The 14,946-nt window shown below is 69.0% G+C and overlaps 1 protein-coding gene across 1 annotated transcript; it reads left to right on the plus strand.

Moving 5' to 3' along the window:
• Nucleotides 1-1,064: 1,064 nt before the first annotated feature.
• Nucleotides 1,065-13,773, plus strand: POLD1 (DNA polymerase delta 1, catalytic subunit; the record flags this gene model as incomplete). Its single annotated transcript, XM_037888714.2, is given in 21 exon segments — nucleotides 1,065-1,219; nucleotides 2,761-2,970; nucleotides 3,413-3,526; nucleotides 4,202-4,342; nucleotides 4,423-4,548; nucleotides 4,783-4,951; nucleotides 5,360-5,471; nucleotides 5,814-5,943; nucleotides 6,504-6,670; nucleotides 6,839-6,943; nucleotides 7,307-7,447; nucleotides 8,898-9,008; nucleotides 9,236-9,427; nucleotides 10,368-10,456; nucleotides 10,650-10,766; nucleotides 11,189-11,302; nucleotides 11,467-11,614; nucleotides 12,640-12,735; nucleotides 12,890-13,027; nucleotides 13,244-13,419; nucleotides 13,621-13,773. Coding segments are annotated over 20 exon segments (2,744 nt in total), but the record flags the coding sequence as incomplete, so codon positions are not given.
• Nucleotides 13,774-14,946: the final 1,173 nt, after the last annotated feature.

A 14,946-nucleotide genomic window follows, 5' to 3' on the forward strand; every position in this document is an offset into this window, starting at 1 on the left:
TGACTCCCCGATGGGGGGGCTGGGTAGGCCAGGCTGGGGGGGGACAGTGACTCCCTGATGGGGAGGGACTGGGCTGGGCCAGGCTGGGGGGGCAGTGACTCCCCGATGGGGGGGGCTGGGCTGGACCAGGCGGGGGGGCAGTGACTCCCCGATGGGGGGCTGGGCTGGGCCAGGCTGGGGGGGCAGTGACTCCCTGATGGGGGGGGGCTGGGCTGGGCCAGGCTGGGGGGGTAGTGACTCCCCGATGGGAGGGGGCTGGGCTGGGCCAGGCTGGGGGGGCAGTGACTCCCTGATGGGGGGGGGGGGCTGGGCTGGGCCAGGCTGGGGCGGCAGTGACTCCCTGAGGGGGGGGGGGGCTGGGCTGGGCCAGGCTGGGGGGGTAGTGACTCCCCGATGGGGAGGGACTGGGCTGGGCCAGGCTGGGGGGGGCAGTGACTCCCCGATGGGGGGGCTGGGCTGGGCCAGGCTGGGGGGGTAGTGACTCCCCGATAGGGGGGGCTGGGCTGGGCCAGGCTGGGGGGGCAGTGACTCCCCGATGGGGGGGGCTGCGTTAGGGGGGTGACTCTCCCGTGTTGCGGGGGGATGGTGAGGTGCATTGTGGGAGGTGTCCTCTCTCGCAATGGACCAAAATGGGCACCCCCAATTTTTGCCACACTCAAAATGGCGTCTAGCGGGTGCCGGACAGTTGCGCCTGCGTAGCCAGTGGCTGACACATTCAACATGGCCGTCAGGCGGGGTGACCCTACTACGCATGTGCGGTTGATATCAACTGGCTCGGTTGCCGCAATCAACATGATACTCGTGGGCCACACCCAACATGGTTGACCTTTGGCGCATGCGCTTTGTTGTCCCCTCAGCGTGCCGCATTCGCTATGGCGGAGCCTCCTGTTGCGCATGCGTAGTCAGCGCACGGGGTCGCGCGTCTTCCGCCCCTCTCAATATGGCCGAGGCTTTGCACATGCGCTTTGATGTTTCTTGACACCCTCCCCACCACGCGCGCCACACTCGCCATGGCGCCTTGTCGCGCGTGCGCTCTCCTCGCTCCCCGTGTCACGCTCAAGGGGGCGACAGGAAGCGCCCGGCTCCGGGTTGGCGCGTGGGGGCGGCGGCGGCCAATGGGAGGAGGGTTGGCATGGAAACGGGGGGTGGGGCTCAACTGTCACCGCCCCCCCGCCTGTGTTGGCGGGAGAGTCGGAGACTGACTGAGCGGGGGCCTGAGGTGAGCGGGGCCGGGCCATGGGGGGCGGGGGGAAGTTGGGGGGCAGCCATGGGGGTGAGGGAGGAGGAGGAGGCTGGGGGCAGTCATGGGGGGGAGGGAGGAGGAGATGGGGGTCATGGGGGGTGAGGGGGGGCTGGGGGCAGCCATGGGGGGGAGGAGGAGGGGGGCAGCCATGGGGGGGTGAGGGGGGGCTGGGGGCAGCCATGGGGGGGTGAGGGGGGGCTGGGGGCAGCCATGGGGGGGCGAGGGGAGGTTGGCGGCAGCCATGGGGGTGAGGGAGGAGGAGGTGGGGGTCATGGGGGGTGAGGGGAGGTTGGGGGCAGCCATGGGGGAGGAGGAGGAGGAGGAGGAGGGGGTCATGGGGGGGGAGGGGAGGTTGGGGGGCAGCCATGGGGGGAGGGAGGGAGGGAGGGAGGAGGAGGAGGAGGTGGGGGCCATGGGGGGCGAGGGGGCGTTGGGGACAGCCATGGGGGGGGGAGGGAGGGGCTGGGGGCAGCCATGGGGGGGTGAGGGGGGGCTGGGGGCAGCCATGGGGGGGGAGGGAGGAGGAGGTGGGGGCCATGGGGGGCGGAGGGAGGTTGGGGGCAGCCATGGGGGGACGGAGGAGGAGGTGGGAGCCATGGAGGGTGAGGGGGGGTTGGGGGTAGCCATGGGCGGGAGGGGGGAGGAGGGGAGGGGGCCATGGGGTTGAGGGGAGGTTGTGGGCAGCCATGGGGGAGAGGGAGGAGGTTGGTGGGGGCCATGGGGGCGAGGGGAGGTTGGCGGCAGCCATGGGGGTGAGGGGGGAGGAGGAGGTTGGGGGCAGCCATGGGGGTGAGGGGAGGTTGGGGGCAGCCATGGGGGTGAGGGGGGAGGAGGAGGTGGGGGCTATGGTGGAACAGGAAGGTTGGAGGGACCATGGGGGTGGGGGGAAGGTTGGGGGGAGCCATGGGGGGAGGGCAGAGGAGGTGGGGGCTATGGAGGGGAGGCTGGGGAAGCCATTGGAGTGGGGGACTATTGAGGGGGAGCCGTGGGAGCTATGGAGGGGTAATGGGGGGCCATTGGGGGCAGGGGAAGGAGGTGAGTGCTAAGGGGGGGTGGGGAAGTTTGGAGGGAGCCATGGGGGGAGGAGGAGGAGGTGGTGAGGGCTATGGAGGGCTGATGGGAGGCCACTGGGGGTGTGGGGAGCCATGGGGGTGGTTGCGGTGACCATGGCGGGAGAGGGGAGGTTTTGGGGAGCCATGGAACGGGGAACGGGATTAGCAGTAGGGCAGGCAGTGAAGGGGAGGGAGGGCAATGGAAGGGGGGAACTATGGAGTAGGGCAGATTGGTGGTGGGGGGAGTTTGGTGGCTGGGATATAAACCAGGGGGCGACAGGAGGGGGGCTGGGCTGGCAGGGGTGGGGGGCAAGGCTGGGTGTGGGGCTGTGGGGGGATGGCTGGGGGGGAGAGCGACTGGGTATGGGGTGGGGCAGGCGACTGGGTGAAGGGTGGCCAAGGCTGGAGGGGTGGGGCGCACCCTGGGGAGGGTCTCCGCTCACGCCCTCTCCCTGCCCCCCACAGCCAGGATGGAGTTCAAGCGGAAGGCACCTGGGGTGGGGGCTGGCGGGGGGGACCCCGCCCCGGCGCCACGGAAGCGGCCCAAGGGGGGCGACTGGGAGGATGACGGCCCCTCGCACTTCGAGGAGGAGCTGGCCATGTTGGACGAGGTGGAGGCCGAGATCGCGCTGGAGATGAAGGAGTCTCAGCCGGCCCCCGACACGGTGCCCCTGGGTGAGGCGCGTTCTCTGCCCTGGCAGCGGGGAGCTGACCCCAGTGCAGTGCCGGGGAGCCTCAGTAGGGGGTGCTGTTCTGTGGGAGGGGGGCGCGTAGGGGGCGATGTGCTGCAGGGTGTGGAGCAGGCGGCTCGGGGGTGTTGTGCTGGGGGGAGAGGGGGCTCGGCAGGGGTGCCGTGGGGAGCAGGATGGGGGTGCAGCAGGGTTGGGGGCTTTGCGGGAGGCGCCATGAGGAGCCGGGGATGCTGTGCTGTGCTGCGCTGCGTGGAGCAGGGGTGCTGCAGGGAGAAGGGCAGGAAGCAGGGCGCCGGAGAGGCGGGAAGAGGGTGCTGCAGGGGGTGGGAAGTGGGGCGCTGTAGGCAAAAGATGGCTTGGCTGGGGGCGCCGCGAGTTGGGGACAGCTCAGCCCTGTCTCTGATGCCCATTTCCTTCCCCCTCAGGGAGCCTGATCTCTTCTGTGGGGAATCCCAAGTGGCAGAGGCCCCCGCCCCCCAGGATAAACCCCGCCCAGGACGTGCTCTGCTTCCAGCAGGTGGAGCTGGACTATTATGTGGGTGAGCCACCTTCGACCCCCCCCCCCCCCCCCCGGGAGCGGTGGGGGGGCACTAGTGAGTTAGAGCAGGAGTCTGGGGGGAGCCATGACTTCTGGGTTCTCTCCCTGGCACTGGGAGGGGATGGGGGCCTGGTGGGTTAGAAGCAGAGGGTGAGGGGGAAGGGAGCCAGGATGCCTGGGTTCTTTCCCCGGCTCTGGGAGGGGAGGCGGGTCTAGTGGGTTAGAGTGGCTGGGGAAGGGGGCCCGGCAGACAGGACTCCTGGGTTCCTTTGCTGGTTCTGCCCTGGCTGTCCCTTTCCCTTCTGGAGTGGGGATTACGACCCCCGTTTCCTGCCTCCGAGCCCTGTTTCCTGCCCCCCGTTTCCTGCCTTCGCATGGCCAGGAGAGGGGCCCCCTGGCTCCAGTCTGGCTGGGCTGGTTAATCAGTGCCATGGGGTGAGGCTGCTTTGGAGAGGCACAATGGGGCCTGTCTGTCCCTGCTGTCACCCCAATGGGGGGGGGGGGATGGCCTGGAATTCCCCTGGGACCTTCCAGTTCCCCTCCCCCAGCTGGGGAGCCAGGGGGGCCCCTCGGGGCTGCTGGGCTGTTCCCTGACTGTGGGCCTGGCGCCACCCAGGTGGCTATGCTGGGGGTGGGAGGTTGGGGGGCTACGTCTCTGACCCTGTCGCTCCCCCAGGTGTCCCCGTGCCAGGCATGCCTGGCGCCACCCAGGGCCCAGTGCCTGTTCTCCGGATGTTCGGCGTCACGGCGGCCGGGAACAGTGTCTGTTGCCACATCCACGGCTTCGCCCCCTACTTCTACGTGCCCGCCCCGGCCGGTGAGTGCCTCCTGGTGTGGGGAGGGGAGCGGGCAGTTGGCAGAGCCTCCCCTGACCCTCTGCCCCATCCCTGCCCCCAGGCTTCCAGCCCCAGCACCTGAGCGACTTCCAGCGGGAGCTGAATGGGGCCGTGCTGCGGGACCTGCGCTCCAACCGGGAGGGACTGAGCCGGGCCGTGCTGGCCGTGGAGATGTGCAACAAGGAGAGTGAGTGTGGGAGGGGTTGGGGGGCGGACGGGTCTGGGATGGGGGGCAGGCTGTGGGCTTCACCCCAGTCATGGCTGCCGTGAGGGGTCCCTGGGCTTGGGGGGGGGCGGCTGGTGCCTGTCTGAGCTGACCCCCAGGAGTGTGGGGCTGGGAGGGGCGAGGGATGTGGGGGTGTGTGTGCGTGCGTGGTGGGGCTGGTGCTCATGTGGTGTCTCTCCCCCCTGCCCCCCCCAGGCATGTACGGGTACCATGGGCAGCGCCGCCTGCCCTTCCTGAAGGTGACCCTGGCGCTGCCGCGGCTGGTGGCGCCCGCCAAGCGGCTGCTGGAGCAGGGGCTGCGTTGCGAGGGGCTGGGTGTGCTGGGCTACCCGGCCTACGAGGCTAACATCGACTTCGAGATCCGGTAAGGCCCCCGTGCCGCCTTCCCCCCCGCTGTGCTGGGCCCCCATCCTGGCCCCTCTGCTTCCTGCATTGGGATTGGTCCCTCCGCGCTGGGTCCCAGTTCCCCCTCCCCCCCACCCCCAGCACTGGGCCCTCCTCATCTGCCCCCTATGTTGTGGTGGGGCCCCTTCTTTCCCCCACCCCTCTGTATTGGGCTGGGCCCCCCAGTGGTGGCCCCGTGCTCCTTTGGCCCCGCCCCTCTGCACTGGGGTGGGGCCCCTCAGGTTGGCCTCCCCATCCCAGTCCCCCCATGCTCCCCTCTGGCCCCTGTCTGCCCCATCTGCTCCCCGGCCTGGGTCCTGACCCCTCCCACAGGGTTGAGTCCTGTCCCCCTACCTCCCCCACCCGCTCACTCGCTCTACCCACCCAGGTTCATGGTGGACCGGGACGTTGTGGGCTGTAACTGGATCGAGCTGCCCCCCGGCAAATACCGGCTGCGCCCCGAGCAGCTCATGGGGGAGCCCCCCAAGGAGCTGGCCAAGGTACCCCCATGGGGTGGATCTATGAGCGGGGGCGGGGTCTCTGGAATGTGAGTGTGTCTCGGGCCTGGGTGTAGGGCACAGGGGGCTCGTTGGGGTGGAGTTAGGGGTGGGGGTGCTTCAGCCAGGGTGGGACGCTCTGTGATCAGGGTGGGTCCCTGTGGGGTGGGGGTCTCTCCCCAGCACTTGTGGGGCTATGGAAGGTTTGGGGTTTGAGGTGTGGGGGGCGCTGGTGGGCACAGTGTGGGGGATCATGGGGGCTGGGGTGGCAGTCCCTCCCAGCATGCATTGGGATGGGGGTGCAGAACCCCCAGCTGACCTTCCTCTCTCTTCCCCCCGCCAAAGGCCTCGTTGTGCCAACTGGAGGCTGACGTGGGCTGGGCAGATTTCATCAGCCACCCCCCTGAGGGCGACTGGCAGGGCATCGCCCCACTGCGGGTGCTGAGCTTCGACATCGAGTGCGCCGGCCGCAAAGGTGAGGGGCAGCCCGGTGGCATCGGGGCAAGGGGGGCGGCTGGTGTGTGTGTGGAGGAAGCTGGGGAGGGGGCTGCCATGGACCCTTAGGCTGGAACTCTTGGACTACAGCCCCCGTGGGCTCCGGCAAGTCAGTCCTGCTGAGTTGGCCCCCGGGGGTGGGGGAGCCATGCCCCCCTCACCCAGTCGGGGCGGCTGGTCCTGTGCCCAAGGCATGGGTATGGGGCCCAGGCAGCGGGGCGCCACCTGCCTTGCAGGCAGACAGGCCTCTGCCACATGCTAGGAACCAACGCAGCACATGGGGAAACTGAGGCATGCACAGGCCTCGTCAAAATATTACAGAAAATTCCCACTGTGTCCCGGGGGGGTGGGCAGCAGGAGATGAGGGTGGCTGCAGTGGGGGTGGAGGGACGAGTGAGCTGGAGGGCATGGTGGGTCCAGCCAGGCGCCTCCGCAGTCAGCAGCGAAAGAGGCACTGTCATCATTAGGGGCCAGAGTGAACGCCGAGCTCCAGGCTCGCTGCAGACCCGCCCGCCTATCCACCACCCCCTTCGTCCCCAGGGATCTTCCCGGAGCCGGACAAGGACCCGGTGATCCAGGTGGCCAACATGGTGCTGCGGCAGGGCGAGCGCGACCCCTTCATCCGCAACGTCTTCACCCTGCAGAGCTGCGCCCCTATCGTGGGCTCCCAGGTGCTGTGCTACTCCCAGGAGGCCGAGCTGCTCAAGGTACTAGGGGTGGGAGTAGGGGGGCGTGGGGGGCACAGTGGGGAGCGGGTGGGGAAAGCCGGGGAACAGGGGCCCAGGGTCTGTATCCCAGCGGTGGGGGAGGAACAGGAGGGGCCCGGAGCTGGGGGGCTCTGCGTGTCTCCTCTTAACCCCCCTTGTCTTTGGCAGGCCTGGGCGGAGTTTGTGCGGATCGTGGACCCCGATATCGTCACGGGCTACAACATCCAGAACTTCGACCTGCCCTACCTGCTGCAGCGTTCCCAGGCCCTCAAGGTAGCGGGGACCCTGCCCCCCATTGCCCCCTTACCCTTCCACTGGCCCCCAACAGCCCTTGCCCCCTCCCTGAGCTGCGAGGACCCCCCACCGACCTGTCCTATCTGCTGCAGTGCATGCAGGCCCTCAAGGTAACGGGGACCCCGCTCCTGAGCCTGCCTGACCCGCAGCATGGGACTTCTCACCCACCTCCCAGCCAGTTCAGGGGTCAGGGTTCCCCCCCAGAGCCAGGCACAGCCCGTGACAGTGCTGGGGGCGTTTCCTGGCCCTGCTTCACTCCCAATGTTCCCCAAGGAGAACAGAGCTGCCCCCTCCGGGCCTGACAACCCATCTCGCCCCCTTCCCCTACCCCCCTTCCGGCAGGTTGCCACCTTCCCCTTCCTAGGCCGCATCCTCGGGCGCAAATCCGTCATCCGGGACTCGTCCTTCCAGTCCAAGCAGATGGGGCGGCGGGAGAACAAGGTCATCAACATCGAGGGGCGCATCCAGTTCGACCTGCTGCAGGTGGGGCTGCGGGGCAGGGGCGAGGGGGGCTGGTTGGTGGGGCTGCGGGGCGGGGGTCACAGTCTGGGTGCTTGGGAACCGTGAAGGCAGTCAAGGCTCGGCTTCGGCCCCTCGTGGGTCTGACCGTGGCGCGTCCAGCTCCCCGTGGCGAGCCCACCCAGATGGAACCCCTGCTCCCAGCCAGCGGGTAACACAGCGTAGGGCAGAGCTGGTGAGCATGGACAGCAAACTTGGGGGGACCCAGAGCATGGAGCCCTGGACTCCTTCTCCCCCCCCTTCCCCCCAGTCCCAAACCAGGAGACTGACCCCTTCCCGCAGCCCAGCCCTAGACCTGCCCAGTGCCCCTCTGTCCGGGACTCACGGGACGCGTGCTCTCTCGGCTCCGTACGGTCCCTGGGGGGAACCCCCTTCAGTGCGACAGCCCTTCTCGGGGGTCCACTTTATTAGGGGTTAAGCCCCTCGGCCTCCTGGAACTGCACCTCTCTGAGCCTTAGGACACCTGTCTCTGCTGTGGACCCCCGCAGGGAGTCCCTTCGCTCCGGGGCCTCCACCCCCAGAGGGAATAATGCCCCCCTGTTCTCTAGCCCCGAGGGACTCTCAGCCAGCGTAAAACAGGAGGGTTTATTGAGCATCTGATAAACTTTCCAGGCCTCAGGCCTGGCCTCCCTCAGCACAGCACATCTAGGTCTCTCCTGCGGCGAGGGGGGGCTCTGCCTGCTCCTCTCCTCAGTCCAGAGCCCCCCTGCTTCCAGCCGATCATCCTGTCTCATCTCCCCCAACAGCTCCTCCCCCGTCCTTTGTCCCAGGTAAATGAGTCCCAGGGGCCCTCTCTCTCTCCTGTCCTTTGTTTCGCTCTGTCTGGAACCAGTTGGTCAGGTCACCGGGTTCCTCTCTCCTCAGCCCTTTGTCCCTTTCCTGGGCCAGCAGGCCACCTGGTCTCTTTGTTCTCCAATTCTTCCCCCCCCCCCCCCCCCCCCCCCGCCCGGATTCTTGCAGAGGATGGGCCGGGCCATGACTTGCCAGGCTACAGAGTGTCGGGCTATTGTCTGTGTCCAGGCAGCGCTGTCCTACCTGCCCTCTGGGGGTCGCTGCACTGCTCACACGCTCTTGTCCCACCACCTAGATACTTAGGTAACACGGGGAACACATGCATCCGATGAAGTGAGCTGCAGCTCACGAAAGCTTGTGCTCAGATAAATTGGTTAGTCTCTAAGGTGCCACAAGTCCTCCTGTTCTTTTTGCGAATACAGACTAACATGGCCGCTACTCTGAAACGGGAAACTGAGGCACACATACACAGTATTCAGAGAAAACATTAAGAACAGTCTCGTTTCATCACAGAGACGCTGGGTGGGGGCTGCAGGATGGGAGCGAGGGGGGGGCAAGGGCTGCATGTCGGGAGTGAGGGGCACCGGGGGTCTCACTGTCCTGCCCCCCCCCCCCCCGGCAGGTGCTGTTGCGTGAATTCAAGCTGCGCTCGTACACCCTGAATGCCGTCAGCTTCCACTTCCTGCAGGAGCAGAAGGAGGATGTGCAGCACTCCATCATCACTGACCTGCAGGTGAGGGCGGGGCCTTGGCACGCCCCGCCTCTGTGTGGGATAGGCCCCTCCCCCTGCTCTCCCCTTCCCACCCGATGGGACCCCTGTGTGCTTCCCACACCTGGCCCGGCTCGGCCCCGTCTCCCTGGCCTGTGCTGTGTCCTCCCAGCCTGGCGTGGGCCCGGCCTGGCCCCCCCTGCTGGGTCTCCCTCCCCCCGGCCCCCCGACACCGTGTCCTGTCCCCCCAGAACGGGTCGGAGCAGACACGCCGGCGCCTGGCCGTGTACTGCCTGAAGGACGCCTACCTGCCGCTGCGCCTGCTGGAGAAGCTGATGTGTGTCATCAACTACATGGAGATGGCGCGGGTCACCGGGGTGCCGCTGGGCTACCTGCTCTCCCGGGGCCAGCAGGTCAAGGTGGTGTCGCAGCTGCTGCGCCAGGTGAGGGGGGCCCGGGGCGTGGGGGGCTCCCAGGCTTGCTCGGCTCCGTATGGCCCCTGGGAGGAGCCCCCGTCGGTGCAACGCTGCCTCCTGGGGCTGCTCTCGCTCTCGGGGGTCCAGCACTGGGCCCCGCCACCTCCTGGGGCCACAGCTCTGAGCCCCCTGCACGTGGCTTTGCTGTGGGCCCCTTGGGGGTCCCCTCGCTCTGGCCCTCTGGGGCCACCCACAGAGGGAGCAGCCCCTCCCTCCCCTGGGCTCCAACCCGCAGGGACCCTCAGCCAGTGCAAACGGGGGTTATTGTACGTCCCACCCCAGCCCAGGCAGCTTTCAGGGGTCCGGCCCCATGTCCCAGACCCGGCCAGCTGAGTCTGTCCCGCCCCATGGGCTCCAGCCGGGTCCGTGTCCGCAGCCCAGCCGCCTCTTCCAGCCTGGTCCGTGTCCTCTCCCCATAGCCCCCCCTTCCAGCCAGGCCCCCAATCTCCCCTCCCCACAACCACCTCCTTTGTCTTCAGTCCCAGGTGAACAGATCATCTGGGCCCCTCTCCTCCATCCTTTGTCCCTCCACTGGCCCGACCCAGCTGCTCCCAAGCTGGGCTGGGCCTCCCGGGGACCAGTCGCTGGGTCCCCCATCTGCAGGCTGTTGCTGGGTTCCTGGCTGCCGGGTGAGGTCACACCTGGCCCCCTGCAGCAGCAGCAACCCCCCTCTGCCGCCCCCCGTTACACACCCAGCGCACAGGGAAACTGAGGCACGCATCGTGTTCATGCACCGCACTAAGGAAATCCCCTGCTTTGTCCCAGGGCGGCTCCTGCCCAGGCTGGGGAAGGGGCTAGAAGGGGTGACCCCCAACCTGTTGTGTGTGGGGGGGAACCTGAGGGGGTTGGGGATCCTGTGGCTGGAGCCCCCACACACACTGGGCCCTGATGCCCCCGCTCCCTACAGGCCATGAAGCAGGACCTGGTGATGCCCGTGGTGAAGTCAGAGGGGGGCGAGGACTACGCTGGTGCCACGGTCATTGAGCCTCAGAAGGGGTGAGTGGGGGGGGGGGGCAGTGGGGAGCAGCCTGTAGGGAGCTGAGACGGGGGAAGGTAATGATCTGGAGGGTGGGGGGGTTGGGATGAGCTGGGGGCTGGGGCGGGGTCCCCATGGGGAATGGTGCTGGGAGGGTCTCGGGGGGGGGGGGGTGCTGGCACCAGGAGAAAGTGACCTCCCCCCTCCCCCCAGGTACTACGACGTGCCCATCGCCACCCTGGATTTCTCCTCCCTGTACCCCTCCATCATGATGGCTCACAACCTGTGCTACACCACGCTGCTGCAGCAAGGGGCGCCGGAGCGCTATGGGTGAGGGGGGGCAGGGGAAATGGGCCCCTGTGCTCCATGGGGGAGGCGGTGAGGGGAAGGGGGCTGGGCAGTGGAGGAGGTGCAGGGGGCTCTGTGCTCCATGTGGGGGGCTGGGCTGCATGGGGGGGCAGTGTGGGAGATGCAGGAGGCTGGGCTGTGGGGACGGGAAGTGGGGGGCCCTATGCTAAATGGGGGGAGGGGCTGTGCCCCAGGGGGAGGGGGAGCAGGGTAGAGATGGAGACCCCCCCGCCCCCCCACACCAGCTCTGGGGGGGCTGAGACAGAGAGGAGCTGGGGTCACCCCCCAGGCACTGTCTGGGCTTAGGTTAAGTGCAGCCCTTCTGTGGGGGGGAAGGGATGGGACGGTGGGAGGCGCCAGGGGTGTCCCTGATCCCCCCCCGGCCCTGCTATCTCCCCCCGCAGGCTGTCCCCCGAGGAGTTCATCCGCACCCCCACGGGCGACCTCTTTGTCAAGGCCTCTGTGCGCAAGGGGCTGCTCCCTGAGATCCTGGAGAACCTGCTGGCTGCCCGCAAGAGGTATGGGGGGGCCCTGAGTGGAGTGGGGGTCTGAGCCCCCCTCACGGCTGCGAGGGGCAGGAGGTGTTGGGAAGGTGGCCGGGTGGGGTGGGGGGGACGGGCTTCGCAGGGACTCGGGATGGGGCCCCCCCATGCTGATGGCACTGACCCCTCCCCGGGCACAGGGCCAAGGCGGAGCTGCAGCGGGAGACCGACCCCTTCAAGCGGCAGGTGCTGGACGGCCGGCAGCTGGCGCTCAAGGTCAGCGCCAACTCGGTGTACGGCTTCACCGGCGCCCAGGTGGGCAAGCTGCCCTGCCTGGAGATCTCCCAGGTGAGCCGGGGGGGGAGGGGTCGCTGGGCTCTGGGGGGATTTCCCAGGTGGGGCTGGCACTGCTGCCCCATTGTCTATCCTGCTGGGGGGACTCAGGGACTTTCTGTGCCCAGCCCCGCTCCAGGGGCTTCCCTGGCACTTCCTCAATCCGCCCCCAGCCCGGGTAGGGTCGGAGCCGCTGCCCCTCCCCAGCATTGCTCCTGCCCCGGGGTTTCCGAATGCCAGGCTGCGAGACGTCGACGGCTGGCAGCTCTGCCCACCTCCACCAGCCACCTCTGGGGTGGGGCGCGGGGGCTGGGTCCATGGGGGCCCCTCGCCCGGTGCTGGGGTGGGGCGCGGGGGCTGGGTCCATGGGGGCCCCTCGCCCGGTGCTGAGCTTTGGGGTAGAAAGTTTCCAGTGCCCAGTGCTTCCTACTGACCCCCTGCCCACCCCCTTGCAGCCCAGCCGCCCTAGCGCCACCCTGGGGCATTGGGGCCAGGCCCCTGGCCCGGCAGAGTACCCCCAACTGAGCCCGTGGGTCACCTGCCCCTGCACTGGCCTATCCCTGCTCCGCTCGGGGCTGGGTGTGCGGCTGGACAGCACCACCCGCCCTGCTTCCTGTGGGTACCGCTGCTCTGTGTGGCGGGGGCGGGGGCTGGCACCAGGACAGGAGCCTTTTGTGTCTGTCAGGCCAGGCTGTGTGCCACTCGCATGGGCAGGGCCGGGCTAGGGGTCAGGAGTGAGGGGCACCAGCAGAGCTCGGGGGCAGGGCCGGGCTAGCAGGGGGCTGCGGGTCGGGAGAGGGACACCGGCAGGGCTGGGGGCTGTGGGTCGGGGGAGAGGGGCAGCGGCAGGGCCGGGCTAACAGGGGGCTGTGGGTCAGGGGAGAGGCATTGGCAGAACTGGGTGGGGGGCAGGGCTGGGCTGCGGGTTGGGAGTGAGGGGCACCGGCAGGGCTGGGGGGAGCGCTTGCAGTCTCTCACTGGTAGGAGGGGTCCCCACCTGCTAACCCCATTACCCCTGATTCTCCCACCCCCACCCCTAGAGCGTGACGGGTTTTGGGCGCCAGATGATTGAGAAAACAAAGCAACTGGTGGAGTCGAAATACACCATGGCCAACGGGTACAGCGCCGATGCCAAGGTGAGGGGCAGGGCTCAGGCCAAGGTAGGGGGGATGGGCTGGCTGATGGGGGGCTGGGTCTCTTCCCCCTGCCCCCCAGGTGGTGTACAGGGACACGGGCTGGGTTGTGGGGCCGGGGGGGGCAGGTTTCTCTAACCCCGTCTGCCCCCCCAAGGTGGTGTATGGGGACACGGACTCGGTGATGTGTCGTCTGGGGGTGCCCTCGGTGGCCGAGGCCATGCGGATCGGGCGGGAAGCGGCCACCTGGGTCTCCGGCCACTTCCCGCCTCCCATCAAGCTGGAGTTTGAGAAGGTGAGTGGGGTCGGGGGTTGTGATGGGGGGGGCGCCTTGTCTAACCCCCCACCACACAGAGTGCAGCCCCCTGGGGGGCCAGGAGCCCAGGGCTGGATCTGTGCATGGCCCTCAGGGGGCCGGGTTGGCACTGGTGGGGCTCGGCGGGTATGGGGGGGCAGGGCTCTGCAGTGGGGGGGCAGGATTCCAGCCCCTCACCCCCCCATTCCCCCCCAGGTGTATTTCCCCTACCTGCTGATCAACAAGAAGCGCTACGCCGGGCTGTACTTCTCCTCCAGCGCCCGCACCCACGACAAGATGGACTGCAAGGGCATCGAGACCGTGCGGCGCGACAACTGCCCCCTGGTGGCCAACCTCATCAACACCTGCCTGCAGAAACTGCTCATCGACAGGTGGGGCCGGGAGAGAACCCAGGAGTCCTGGCTCCCCGAGCCCCCTGCTCTAACCACTACACCCCACTCCCTTCCCAGAGCTGGGGGGAGAACCCAGGAGTCCTGGCTCCCTGCCCCCCTGCTCTAACCCCAAACCCCTCCCCCCCCCGGTTGCTGGGGGGGAACCCAGGCGTCCTGCTCTGACTGGGGTGTCTCCGTCAGGGACCCGACGGGCGCCGTGGCCCACGCCAAGGAGGTGATCTCGGACCTGCTGTGTAACCGGGTGGACATCTCCCAGCTGGTCATCACCAAGGAGCTGACCCGCACGGCCCACGAGTACGCCGGCCACCAGGCCCACGTGGAGCTGGCCGAGAGGTGAGGGGACATTGGGGGGTGGCGGGGGACCCCCCCAGGGCCAGGCGGGACCCAGCAGGCGGGTGCTACCCCGGTGCTGGGCCTCGCTGCGTCCCCGGCTCAGCTGCTGTGGCCCTGGCCCTGCAGCTGAGCTCCCTGGGGGGGGCGGCGAGGCGTGACCCAGGGGAAAGGCAGAAATAGCCACCCCGGCCCACCTGCGCCAGCCCCACCCCCTGGAAACAGCCCCCCCCGCCTGGGACTTCCTGTGGCCTCCGCAGCATCCCCGGGGCGGGGCAGCACCAAACGGGCTCCCAACCCTCCCGCCGCTCGCCCAGCCAGTGCCCCTCACTCCTGACCCACAGCTCCCTGCTAGCCCGGCCCTGCCCTGCCAGTGCCCCTCACTCCCGACCCGCAGCCCCCTGCTAGCCCAGCCCTGTCCCCCCCGAGCCCTGCCGGTGCCCCTCACTCCCGACCCGCAGCCCCCTGCTAGCCCGGCCCTGCCCTGCCGGTGCCCCTCACTCCCGACCCGCAGCCCCCTGCTAGCCCTGCCGGTGCCCCTCACTCCCGGCCCCCAGCCCCCTGCTAGCCCGGCCCTGCCCTGCCGGTGCCCCTCACTCCCGACCCCCAGCCCCCTGCTAGCCCGGCCCTGCCCTGCCGGTGCCCCTCACTCCCGACCCGCAGCCCCCTGCTAGCCCTGCCGGTGCCCCTCACTCCCGACCCGCAGCCCCCTGCTAACAGCCCCAGACCCCCCCAGCCCTGCCGGTGCCCCTCACTCCCGACCCGCAGCCCCCTGCTAACAGCCCCGGACCACCACCCCCAGCCCGGCCGGCGCCCCTCACTCCTGACCCGCAGCCCCCTGCTAGCCCGGCCGGTGCCCCTCACTCCCGACCCGCAGCCCCCTGTTAACAGCCCCGGACCACCACCCCCAGCCCGGCCGGTGCCCCTCGCTCCCGACCCGCAGCCCCCTGCTAGCCCGGCCCTGCCCTGCCGGTGCCCCTCACTCCCGACCCGCAGCCCCCTGTTAACAGCCCCTGACCACCACCCCCAGCCCGGCCGGTGCCCCTCACTCCCGACCCGCAGCCTCCTGCTAGCCCTGCCGGTGCCCCTCACTCCCGACCCGCAGCCCCCTGCTACCAGCCCGGGACCACCACCCCCAGCCCGGCCGGTGCCATCGCTCCGAGCAGCCCCTGCTAG

Source organism: Chelonia mydas, unplaced genomic scaffold (genome assembly GCF_015237465.2).
Source record: "Chelonia mydas isolate rCheMyd1 unplaced genomic scaffold, rCheMyd1.pri.v2 scaffold_106_arrow_ctg1, whole genome shotgun sequence".
In the NCBI taxonomy this organism is placed as follows: Eukaryota; Metazoa; Chordata; order Testudines; family Cheloniidae; genus Chelonia; species Chelonia mydas.